General features: G+C 40.5%; 2 protein-coding genes across 2 annotated transcripts; both read left to right on the top strand.

The window, feature by feature from the left end:
- The first annotated feature begins 577 nt into the window (after positions 1-577).
- On the top strand, positions 578-11,544 carry LOC122341334 (myosin phosphatase Rho-interacting protein-like). The gene is made up of 24 exons (XM_043234687.1): positions 578-842; positions 928-1,005; positions 1,113-1,178; positions 1,513-1,670; positions 2,263-2,348; positions 3,734-3,773; positions 3,906-4,051; positions 4,105-4,155; positions 4,921-5,020; positions 5,860-6,079; positions 6,265-6,321; positions 6,406-6,474; positions 6,570-6,659; positions 6,738-6,847; positions 7,461-7,559; positions 7,657-7,963; positions 8,069-8,494; positions 8,593-8,751; positions 9,029-9,175; positions 9,619-9,916; positions 10,064-10,473; positions 10,560-10,707; positions 11,106-11,211; positions 11,304-11,544. Exons 1-24 carry the CDS (start codon positions 687-689, stop codon positions 11,542-11,544), a joined length of 3,768 nt encoding a protein of 1,255 aa, XP_043090622.1. The 5' UTR covers positions 578-686.
- A 20-nt stretch (positions 11,545-11,564) lies between these two features.
- LOC122341335 (myosin phosphatase Rho-interacting protein-like) lies at positions 11,565-12,660 on the top strand. Its single transcript, XM_043234688.1, has 5 exons — positions 11,565-11,652; positions 11,916-12,002; positions 12,260-12,365; positions 12,462-12,535; positions 12,625-12,660. Exons 1-5 carry the CDS (start codon positions 11,581-11,583, stop codon positions 12,658-12,660), a joined length of 375 nt encoding a protein of 124 aa, XP_043090623.1. The 5' UTR covers positions 11,565-11,580.

Consider the following 12,660-nt stretch of genomic DNA (forward strand, 5'->3'; position numbering starts at 1 on the left):
TTTTGTTAGTTTGATGAACTGAAAGTGCTTTTGTCATCTTTTTAATTTATTGCCTGATTATACTATTTCAAGGCATTTTCAAAAAATGTTATCTGGACATGGACTTTCATCTTTGATGAAAGAATGTAGTGAGGTCATATGACAGCATACCACACTGTTAAAAAAAACATAAAAGTAAAATAACATGTATTTCTACGGGGTTTAAAACTTTTAAATACCGAAAACCGATAAATTGCGAGTTTTTACGATTCTGTTTTTACAAAAACAATTAAGGGTCCCTGAGCGAATCTGAATAAATCTTTCTGGTGAACGGATTCAAAAGAATCGAATCATTGGTATGAATCAACTCCCTATCGAAAGCACTAGTTAGCGGAACGGCTAGACTACTACGCCATTGAGAACCACGCTCGTTCAGGGCTTTGTTTCGACGTTTCTTTTCAGAAGAGCTGAACTCTCCGTAATATGTTAATATCGCGTTTAGATCCTTGTATCAGGCAGGTTTCCGTCTGACTCCACAAATCTCTAACAATAAGTGAAAGGACTGAAGGACAGGAAGATATGAACAACACGGACACCGTCGATAAATGAAGACATCGAGAAGCCACCTTACCGTTTTTTAAATAAATTAAACCACATTTATTCACTTGAAAATTAATTACTTAGCCATTTTACTTTACAAAAAGTAAATGTTGACACATTCACCATTCACCCCCAAAACGATGTTTTCTGCACGTGAGAATCGGTGTCATCGTTTTCAGGCCAACATCTTCAATAAAAGTAAATGTCAAAACTGCTTCAAACCCGTGGATTCACACATACTCAGCGAAGCAGATCTGATTCAGGTAAGGATATAATTTCTTAACTTTTAACTTTTTTTTTTAAAGCCTTTTACTTTATTTATTTAGTAGATATCTTTCTCTGCCGCAGACTAAGCCTGTCCAGGTGGGCTGGCTGCTCCTGGCCCCAGAGGACGCTGACTTCAGCAGTTGTGTCCCCAGAAAACGGGTGATGACCCTGGCATTTCCAGAGATTGTTTCCATCAGATACAGGCCGCTGATATGTAACTATGTTTTAACTGTAGCCTTGATCTTTCTTTGCCATCTCTGTTATAGAAATGGCAGAGGAGATATTTTGTGCTTTACGAGCATGGGCTTCTGAGATACTCTCTGGATAAGATGGTGAGCTTTTACCTGTTCTTCATGCAATATTTCCTAACCTTTTTGTCTTGTGTACCTAACAATCCCAAACTTAAGAATCCCCATTATTGACACTGGATCTAAAATGTGTTTATTTTGACTATTTTCAAACTGACTTCCACTTAGCATTATCATTCATGGAGTGTTTTGAAGACTAACTTCCAAGTTGGCCTACAATAATCTACTACTTCACCTTGGTGTCATTGACAAAAACCTAATAAGATTTTCCATTGACTATAGGATTCTCCATCAAAAATGTATGATTATTAAAATTTAATCCTCTCTGTGCAATGACATAGCAACTGTTTTCCTCTAGCCAAGTACATTGCCCCAAGGAAGTGTAAACATGTCCCAATGCTGTGAGGTTCTTGATGCTTCATCGCAAACTGGCTTCCAGAACTGCCTGAGGTTGTGCTTCACTGACAGAGACTACTACATCCGAACAGAGAGCACAGATGGCTTCAGCATCAGTAGGTAATGCACTCACTGACCTGTGGTGGGAACTTGGCCACGCGTTACACCTACTTTGGCACTAGACGTTTGTTTGTTTGTTTTCATCCTAATCGATATGCGTTATAGTATACCATAATTGTGAAGTAATGGAACAGAAGAGGTCAAGTTGATTGAAGATCCAAAGTCTGAGCTCTGTTCACAAGTTCAGCTAAAATCTTCTCTTTCTCTCGGTCTTCAGTGTCATCCCTCTGTTTCTGCTTAAGTGTTATAAGTCACTAAATCTCAGCAAGGTTGATCTAATCCCTTAAGAGTGTAATAAAAGGTGTCAAGGAGTCTTGGATTAGTGTGTGTGTGTGAGTGTTTCTGTCGCTGTCTGTGTTGAGAACACCAGCTTGGATCTTTTTCTTTTGGGATTGTTCAGGGTTGTTATTTTATTGCTTGTAATATTCTGTTTCCTTGCAACTAGAGGTTTTAGTCTTGAAGCGTGATGTCCAGAAAGCAGAAGTAAGAGAAATCAAAGCTTGTTTGAGTTTGCATATGCCTGCAATTTCCAGCCTGGGCCGTTTTTGGGTCTGCCGTGTGTTTGAATTTTAAGGTTGTTTGTTTCATTTAGGTGGCAGGAAAATCTGATTGTTTACCCTAAGGCTGCGAAATCAAATCAGAAGAAGAAGGGAAGGATCCAGCCCACCCACCCACATAGTGAGTCTTATTCATATTTAATGCTGTTTCATACAGTCTTGTTCTGTGACAGACAATTCCAGTATCCCATCTAATATCTCTGCAGCACATTTCCTTTAGCAAAATATGAATAAATAGAATATTTAATGTAGTATATTAAGTATAAGTATATTTATTTCATATACGGTATAATTCAAGTCTTTTATCATATTTACTAAATCACTATATCACTTAAGACTTACTGATTTGTAATTGTAACTTGTGTACAATGAATATTTAATATTAAGCCTAAAATGTGTTTTATTGTCACTATGAATGTCAGGCTTGTCTGATCTTTGTATAATAATAGTCTTTAAATGCAAGATTACCTAAAGTATATTTGCAATAGTTCCACTTAGCTTCAGCATTATTAAATATACTTGAGTATATTTTTAGCTACTACACAACTAACGTGCATGAAGTATATAATTAATTGTTCCAATATAGTAACTTAAAGTTTAGCAGCTTAGTATACCAAAATTACAAGAGCAGGGTGTTTTTGAACGCATGAATACACACATGCTAAATACTTTTTAGCATATTTTTCTCCATGGACTCCTCTGGATTTTTTCCTCTGCGTTTTATAGCAGAATTATATTTTAGCACAGTTTTAGAATCAAAAGAATTGTCTCCAGGTTGCACATTTTTTGCTCTTCTGCTTTGTCAGCATTTCATTTGTGATCAGCAAGTTTTAAATGCACTAAACACATAGCAGGATTTATATGTTTCAGCGTTAAATGGATTAGATGTCCAGATCTATAGATCACAATATTGCAGAGCATTATATTACCATCTTGTTAAAAAATAGTAGACTTAAATAAGCGTAGAAAGGCTAGAAAGAATAATGCTCTTAGAGTACTGCTCCTTTAAATGTGCTCCTCCTCCACCCCTATTCTTTACTTTAATTACATTTCTAAGTGCTGTGCCCATCTTTCTGTCCGGTTGATTTACTAATCCCTCCCTTCTGCATATTCTTTCTGCTGACAACAGAGCAAATTGATCTAGTGCCATTCCACTGTGCTGCAACAATTAACATCATGTACATGAAATGCTGTGTTCCTGTATTTTGTGTGTTTGTTTTTGTTTTTGTGTATTTTGAAGCGTTGGTCAGATAGGAGTTTAATAGAATTAACTTAAGCGATCTGGACAGGATTATGGAGCATTCCCCCCAGGGGAGGTGAAGAGTTTGCGAAGTGGGAGCAGAGTGCAAAAGACATGCGTGCTTGTTTGTCAGGCAGGTTGTATATAGAAAGAGAGGCTTTTCCTATACCACCCGTGCCAATTGGATTTCGTTGGCGAGCGCTTGTGTGCAGCCTGTCAATCTCTGATTTACTCACCTATATTCTCGGCCTCTCTCTTTCTCTTAGCAGACAACAGAAAACCAAACCTCCAGCAACAGCAGCAGCGGTAGCGGTGGCGCTGCTAAAAGAAGCAGCACTTCTGGAAATAGTTCCACCAGCGTTGTTAAAAGACAAGGCAGCATCGGTTCTAGTAGTTACAGCAGCGCAAAGTGTCTGTCAGCGACAATGCTGGCACTAGTACCAGCGGTGCCACTAAAGGCAGAAGTGTCACCAATAGTATTAAAGGGGCCACCAAAAATGACAGAAGAGGTAGCGTGGTGAACCCGGTGGAGGAGGTCTTGATGCTGTCCTCAGGGAAGAAGCTGGAGGAGGAGCCACTCGGTGGTGAAGTCGGGGTTCCTTCCAGCAATGCTTCATCACTCGATATCAAGCTTGAGTCCTCTCCTCTTCATCGCTCAGTCAGTCCTCGGGCTGCTCTGACACAGACGGTATGACCTCAGACTGGCCTTTGTGTGTGGACTTGTGACTTGAACTGGATGAATTTGTTTATGGTTGTAGTAGTTACTGATTTGTCAGCTTAGGAAATAAAGGTAGGTAGCAGGCTAAGAATATTGATAATTCTTCTAGTAAAGAATTCTGAATAGTTTGCATGAAAAAGTCAATTCTGTCATCATTCTCAACCTGTGAAGCATGTGATCAGTGATATTTTGAACAGAACTGTGTCAATTAGCTTTACAAAATCAGCTCAAAGTATTATTTTATAAATTTGACATCTGATGACTTCTGTTTGAAGGGCAACAAGGGCAGATTTCAATCTGTTTCTCATCCAAAGCTTAATTCATACAGATCTTTATGTGGCTTTTATAATACTTTTATGTTATTTATAAAACCTTATTTATTTACTGGAGTTGCATAGACCTTAGACAGAGTAACGGAATATAAAAATTTGGGCAGTAATGAAAATTAAATTAAGAGAGATAAGGTGTAGTTGTTAAATGCTCAATTTTTCGAAATTGATTTTCTAAACAATTTTGAATGTTGTGCATTTAAAAAATTCAGTATGGCATATGCTATTCCATGGAAGAAAGTCATAAGAGGTAAAGAGTAAATGATGACAGAACTTAATTTGTGTGTGAAATTTGTGATATTCGGCACATTGCACTTTTTACTAGGTACGACAAATATATATTACGGTTTAAGTAACCCCCCACCCCAGGTTCAGCCCATTACTTTGATTTTATTTGCTCTCTCAGGTACTAAGAATCGATTGGGCACTGAAAGCGGCTATTCATCTCTGGAGAAGACAAGTTCAAGTCCAAGAGTTGTGGATGCAGAGACACACACTGATACCAGGTGTGACTGTGATTCTGTTTCTTCACCTGCTTCACATCTGTGTATGTTTCCTACCTCAGTGTCTCCTAGCCCCTCCCCCCTTCCTCCACCAACCAATCACAATTCACAGGGGGCATGTAGGGATGGTGCTGCAGATAGAGGTTTCTCCTGGGAGAGAAGTTTGGAGCCCAATGGGAAGAGGCAATCACACACATCCATAACAAACACAATCAATCATGAATCTCCCAGCACAAGAAGAAAAGTGCACCGGCTGTTTGGAAATCGGTACAGGTAAGAAAGGTTCATTGTGCTCCTGATTCGCTCATTACATTGGTTTTTGTGTGTTATGTTTGTGGCTCCCTCTAGTGTTCATTATGGTTTTGCCATTTTTTCAAAAGCATGTCAAAAGCACTCTTCTCTGCTTTTCTTTCAGGAGACTTCATCCCATCTCCATCAGTCAAATCAAACTCGGCTGCTTGCATTCCCATTTCCCATTTTTTCATCCAAATATATTTGTGTTATGTTTGTTAAAGTTATAATGTTATATAATGCTTAGCAGCACTGCATTGATGTACCTCAAACCAATTTCTGCAGTTTGTTCAAACAGTTTGTAGATTGACAGTTTTAGGTGTTTTGTGTATTTTCTGTATATGTGTCAACATTGATGAAACCAGTATAATGTGTGCGTGCTGAATTCCAAATGGCTTGTATTGCTTATTAACCTCTGTGTCTGTCTTAGAATTTCCTCTCTCTGTTTACCATGTTTACATTCAGAACTTTTTTTTAGATTCTATAGAGCTCAAAGTTAAATATAAAACTGTCTTATATATTTGCATACTTGTATATTTGCATACTTCTAGCAGACCTCAGGAAGCTGTTCAACAAGAGGGTTCATTTCTAGATGCCAAGGTTTCCCCCTCAACCCCCCCTACATCCTCTACTGAACAAAAAGACCATAAGACAACTGTTACTTCTCAGGCTTCCTTCACTAATGATATTCCTGATCACTCACAACATTTGATATCATGTAGTCTCCGCTCAAAATCGCTGGAGCGCAGACCGCTTGACTCCACGGCCACAGTAAGTGCAGTATATCCAATACAAATAAGAATGATTTTAATGTGTATCTTTATGGCTGTAAATTGATTTATACATTTTAAATCCAATAAATTATTAGATGTTGCAACAAATTTATCAAATTAATCATAGTTGTCACTTGATCATTAGTATCACATATGTCATTGTTAATGTTCTTTTCCTTTCAGCCTGACCTCCTTAATTTCAAAAAGGGATGGATGTCTAGACTGGGAGAGGATGGAAAGGTGATTTTGAGATTGGAGTGCATGGTCTGTCTACTTGTTCATGATTCTTTCTGTGTGAAGTGGTCTGATGTTCTCTGTCTCTAGTGGCGGAAACACTGGTTTGTTCTTACAGACCAGACTTTGAGATTCTATCGTGACTCTGCAGCAGAAGAGGTAAAGTGATTCGTGATATTCGCCCTATAAAGAATCATCATAAAAATTGATTTGCCATTTTCAGTTAAGAGGTCTTTCTGTGTTTTGTGTTTTAGGCAGCTGATGTGGATGGTGAGATCAACTTGTCTACTTGCTACGATGTTACAGATTTCCCTGTGCAAAGGAACTATGGCTTTCAGATTCATGTGAGTCTATATTGGAAAAATTCTAAGCTTATGTATTTGTCTGTTGCATTACCTTTATTCATCACTCTTTTTGTACAGACAAAGGATGGAGTGTTCACCCTTTGTGCAATGACTTATGGGATACGGCGCAACTGGGTCCAGGCAGTAATGAAAAACATTCGTCCCGCCGTTGCCCCAGATGTCACGTGGTACAAGATCAAAACTAGCTGCCATTCCCAGAAATATTTAACCACTACACATACATTGATATTAAAGTGTAAAGGCTCGTTCACACCCAGTACAATAACTATAAATGCAACGATAAGTAATTCTAAAAATCGTTTCAATATTAAAGAATAGAGTCCACACCACAGCTATAATGGCACAGAAAAACGATATCGCTGGAATCACTTTCAGAACAATTTTATTCCAGCTGATGAATGATACAAACATTTGATACTCAATCAGAATCTGTTCCTGATCCTCCTGATGTAAGGAGACTTATAAATTACTGCAGTAGACGAGTGTGCGCTTCGAATAAACAGACGATAAAGTTTGTGTGGACACTAATATTGTTATCTTTATAGTTATCGTTGTTGTTGTGAACGGTGCTTAATACAGTTATTGCTGTAATTTTCTCTGTTAGTGGGTTGATTCTTCTGCTTTTTATCTTTCTCTTTGCTATACAAGGAAAAATCCTGTTATAAAACCCAGGTTTGAATGTGTTTTCATGACAAGAGTTTTTTGTTTTTTTTTAATGTAAAACACAACTACAGTCTCAGAGATAACTTAATCATAACCACTTCTTTTCTTTTCCCTTAGTTCAATTCCTCAGAAGGTGCCAATGACTAGTACACATGCTCGTACAAGCTCCTGCCAATGCAAAACAGTTTCACAGGAGTCCGAGCAAAGGACGCATCCGTGAGCGCCGTAGAGAGGGGCGCTACAAAACCTTTGATTGGGCAGAATTGAGTTGTAAACATCACAAGGAGGAGTTGTCAAATGATCCATCTGGAAGGCAGTGGAACCATAACGGCGAGCGCTCACTGCCTCCTGCACCTGCATCATCCCCTGAAGAGCAGATCTCACATTCGGCCCCTGAGGCAATGAATGAGTATCTTCAGAAAAAAAGAGTCTCACAGAGGCAAAGCCTAAACATCATGTCAGCTGATATACCATCGAACTTATCACTTATTGCAATGCCCAGTCGCACCTCCCCAGAATCAATCAGCCCAGACAGCTTAGAGGTTGATGCAGGAACCATATATGTGCCCTATGATGGTCATGGTGAACTACTGGAAGCTAAACCCAAACAAGAAAACCAGGTAGCATAACAAGCAAATATGGTTGTGGTGTTCCAATCTATATTACTTTCACTGTTTACATATAATTTGTCATTGTAGTAAACAAAGTCTCGCAATTCATTACAGGTTGATCGCTCCACATCTCCATTGCCAGTCTCCTTCTCTTCAACTTCAGCGCAGACTGAATGGCAGTGGGATGTGGAGCTTCAGAGCCTGCGTAGAGAACTGAAGGCTGAGCACGAGAGGAATCAGACTGAAGAAAAGGAGTTAAGACTCAGTGAGGCCAGACTCCAAGCTGAGCTTAGTGACAGCAAGGAATGTCTTCAGAGGACAGAGTTAAAGATTCAAGATGCAGAAACTCTTCTGAAGGAGCGTGAGGAGGTGCTGGAGAGTCTGCGTGGGCAGTTGGAAGAGGTAACGGGTCGCCTTAAAGCAACCGAAGAGGCACAAGCCTTGAAAGAGGTCAGGCTACAGAGGCACCTGCGCCTCCTTCAAGAGAGCCAGGAACGAGAAGGAGGAGCTTCAGTGACAGCCTCGACCAATCAGAACAGCGTTCGAAGGAACTGAAGGAGCGTCTCAGGCAGAAAGAGGCTGAACTGCAGAAAAGGCCAACAGGGGACATTACTGATGAACTTCTGCGAAGGTGCCAGGAGCTACAAAACCAGCTGGAAGAGTCAGACAGTGAGGTTTGTCGTCTGCAGGCACGCCTCCAAACTGAAGAGACTCTTTATTATGATATGGAGCATGATTATGAAAGAGCTTGTGAGGAGCTACAGACCCTGCGGGGTGCTCTGCTGGACTGCGAGAGGGTAAGCGAGGCGCTTTCAAACCCAGCTGGTGCAACAACAGAAAGAGATAGACAGGAAGGAACAAGAACTACAGGAAGTGCTTCTTAAGATGGCCATCTTGGGCAGTAGTTTAGAGGAGACCGAGCAAAGGCTCAAGCAAGCTCAATCTTCTGAAGCTAATGTTTTCTGTGAGGCATTGATTGAGCCACAACAGTGCAGACAGAAATGGCAGAGTGATTTGGAAATGCAACCCACTACTCAGGTAGACGAGTCCCATAGAGTGATCTCTGTAATCCAGGCGCTAGAGAGCAAGTTGTGTGACACAGAAGAGCGACTTCGGGAGCTTACCATGCATCTTCAGCAGCAGCAGCAGCAACAGCTCAACACTGGACCGCATGGACTCAGTGATTCTTGGTGCTCGCGCAGTTCCTCCATAATCCGGAGGGTCGGCTCTCTGTGGATTCTCTGCCAAGTTTTACTGAAGCTTTAGACAGAGCCTCAGACAAAGTTAAAGCTCCCCTTTATGATGATGGAAAGCCTGGAAGGCAGAGTTTGGTTAGCGAAAGTTCAGGAAGAAATCAGTCTTTAGAGATGGCCTGCAGTGTTTTGTCACTGGAGGCACTGATTATCCAACGGATTGCCTCTGCACTTGAGCATCCCAGCTCAAATTTGCTTAATAAGTTGTCAGAAGTGCATGTCCAGGTGCTTAGGATGGCTCAAGGAGGAAGTCATAATGGGTCTTTGGATCCTAGTTACTCACAGGTCTTCTTGGACCCTCTTGAGGAAGATCTGGTAGACAGTACGCTAAGTGAAAGTGCAATCCATAGGCTGTGTGTAAGATCGGAGACGACATACCTCATACATATTCTCTGTACTCATCCCTCACAGGAGCAAAAGGGATCTGAGCTTTTTTATGTCTTGCCTTGGCCAGAGAGTTCCTCATCTGGAACCAAAATGGAAAACAGTTCGAAGCAGGGGGACAGACTTGCTGACATTAGTCCGCCAGAGCTTGCACCATACAGTGAACAAATGGACGATGAAATGGCGACCGATCTTCTTCTAGAGGGCTCTGAGGTACAGCTTGCTTGCAGAAAGAGTCTGGTGGCAGAGCTACGTGCTCAGGCCCATTCACTGCAGAATCTCTCAACACAGCTACAGTCCACTGTTAGAGAAACCGATCTTCCTGGTGAACTACCCTCAGCCATCCTGAGGGCTGCAATTTGTCAGGCCACTTTGGCATACACATGGCCTGTCGTCTTCGTTCTGCCCTGCAGCAGGAGATGAGTGCCCTACGCAAAGCAGAGAGAGCAGGCTGAGTGTGAGTGTCGTGCAGCCGTGTGTCGTAGCATGGAGACTCTTTTCCAGGAACAGACAGAGCGCTATGAAGAGAAGCTGCGCGAGGAGCGTGTTGTTGTGGAAAAGGCAGAGCAGGAGCGTGTTTCGGCAGAGACTAATGCTCAACTGAGGACGGAAGAAGCCAAAAAATTGCAGTTGGAGTTTGAGGAGAAGCTCCAAGAGCTCCAGAAAATCCATGAAGAGGAGATGAGCCGTCTTCATGAATATTACATTGAAACCTTGTCAAGGCCAAATGCTGCAACTCTCTCAGAACTAGAGGAGAATGAAGAGAAGGTGACTGCTCTGCAAGACCGAATCAGAGAGCTTGAGACTGAGGTGACTTGTTTGAAGACGGATCTTAGTAACCAGGATGTCAAAGCCTTCAAGCTTGACCTGGAAACCATCAAGGTATCATAAGCCTTCTTGTTACAGCACAAGGTTAACATGTAATTATACACAAAGATGAAGGTGCGCCTTGTCTTTGTGTGTCTTAGGCCACGTATGAGCATGGTTTCAGCATTATGGAAGATAGCCACCAGCGAGTGATTGAGGAGATGCAGAGGCAGCATCAGAAAGAGGTGGAGAGACTGACAGAGGAACGAGAAAGAGTACTGCAGGAGGAGACGAATGCCACCATTGCAGGTGCTTCTCTCAACAAAAGCTCCCATTCACAAGACCATGAAAATACTTTTCACTGTAAACCTTTAAAGCGTACACTCATCTTTTGCAATGCAATGAAAATGAATTGGAAACAGTGAGAGTTGTGGTTGAGACATTTTGCTTAGTAACTAATGAGTTCCTTGTAAGAAGTCAAATTGATTTGTAAGTCACGAGGTTCAGAAATTGATGACAGTTTTTATTTTTGTACCTTTAAGCACAAATTTGTCCCTACTCTCATGTATTTAACTATGGATAAAAGCATCTGATAAATGTAAATTTGTCCTCTGCATGCTTACACGTACAACTAATGATCTAGCATCTGATTCTTGGTCTTGACAGTTCTGTCTAACTATCTTTTAATGTTATTTGTTGTTTTTCAGCTATTGAGGCTATGAGGAAAGCTCATAAAGAGGAAATGGATAAGACACAGAAAGCCCTGCAAAATGGAGCCAATGTGGACATCCGCCAGCTTCATGCACAATACAAGTGCGTGTGATGTATCTGTCTGCCACAACATCAAAATCTATTTATTGCAGAACTATATATGAACTATATGCCTCTTTGTGCATTATCTGCAGTGAGGAGCTGGAAACTTTGCACAGGGAGCTGGAAGTGTTGTCAGAGCAGTATTCTCAGAAATGCCTGGAAAATACTAATTTGAATCGGACTATAGAAACAGAAAGGGAATCATTGAGTACAACGCAGAGAGAGAACCAGGAGCTTCACATTCACAACCAGGTACATGCACAAGCACACAGAAAATTGTGCACATTCACACAGCCTTTGCTTATCTTGCATATGTATCACCTATTTTTCTAAGGAATTAAATGAGTTTTGGCATCTGAATTGTCCCTGATGCATTCACGCATGAATGGGGAGGTGAAACATTCACAATCTTCTCAGGAGAAAGACGTGTATCAGCTGGAGGTAAGACTTGACACCCTTTCATATGGCGAAGAGCCCAAATTTGACTTGTACTACTAAAATTAGCAGGGGATGGTTGACTGAACGCAGATTAAAGTTATCTGCACTCTCGGTTGAGCACATTTAATCGGCTTCCACAAAAGAAGCCTTCGTGGGTTTTATTACTACTCAGATGAGATTATGTCAGAGCATATTCCATCAAAGATGCTATAAAGTATACATGTGTAAAAACAGATGTGCTCTGTCTCATTCTTTTGATGCTATAGGTAAATCTCAGAGTAAAGGAATCGGAGATTAAGTGTCTAAAACAGGAGATCAACTCACTTAAACTGGAACTGCAGGCGGGAAATATGGTAAGGCCTTCTTCAGTTAAAAAATTAATTAATAATAGTTTTAGTTAGCATTTATATACTCAGGATGAGAATATTGAGTAAATAAGTCAATAAATAGAAAAGAAATGCAATAATCGTTAAACTTTTGTTTGTTGTATTGTTTTAATCACAAATGTTAACCATAAAAGATTCAAAAGAATTTACTTCCACTTCAAAGTAAAATTTTAATCACTAGTCTTTCCCTATTTCTATATTAAATGTTTTTTGTTTTTTTTTAGTATTTTAAAGAACTAAACTCTGAGCTGGTTGCTTCAGAAGTCAAAACTCAAAGTGACTTAAATAAACTAAGGATGGCGCCAGCAAGACAACACAGTTTAAAATACGGTAAGCAAATCTACAAGAACAGACATATTCCTGTGAAGGCAAAGGGACTAAGTGCATAAGCATGCACTTATTCACAATTGTAAATGCCTGTTGCAGATCTGATGAAATCCAGGAGCAACCCAGACTTCCCAAAGGACCATGCTACTCTTACGCAGACCGTCAGATCCAAGGTGGGGTCGTCTGTGCCATTTAAATAAAACAAAATACTGATGTACCCAAAAATGTAAAGCTTTCTCACCATCTCTCATTTTATTCTCAGAGTCTTAAGATGGACTCACAGTTCAGGAGAGGATGA

This window comes from Puntigrus tetrazona, chromosome 3 (assembly GCF_018831695.1).
Source record: "Puntigrus tetrazona isolate hp1 chromosome 3, ASM1883169v1, whole genome shotgun sequence".
Classification (NCBI taxonomy): domain Eukaryota; kingdom Metazoa; phylum Chordata; class Actinopteri; order Cypriniformes; family Cyprinidae; genus Puntigrus; species Puntigrus tetrazona.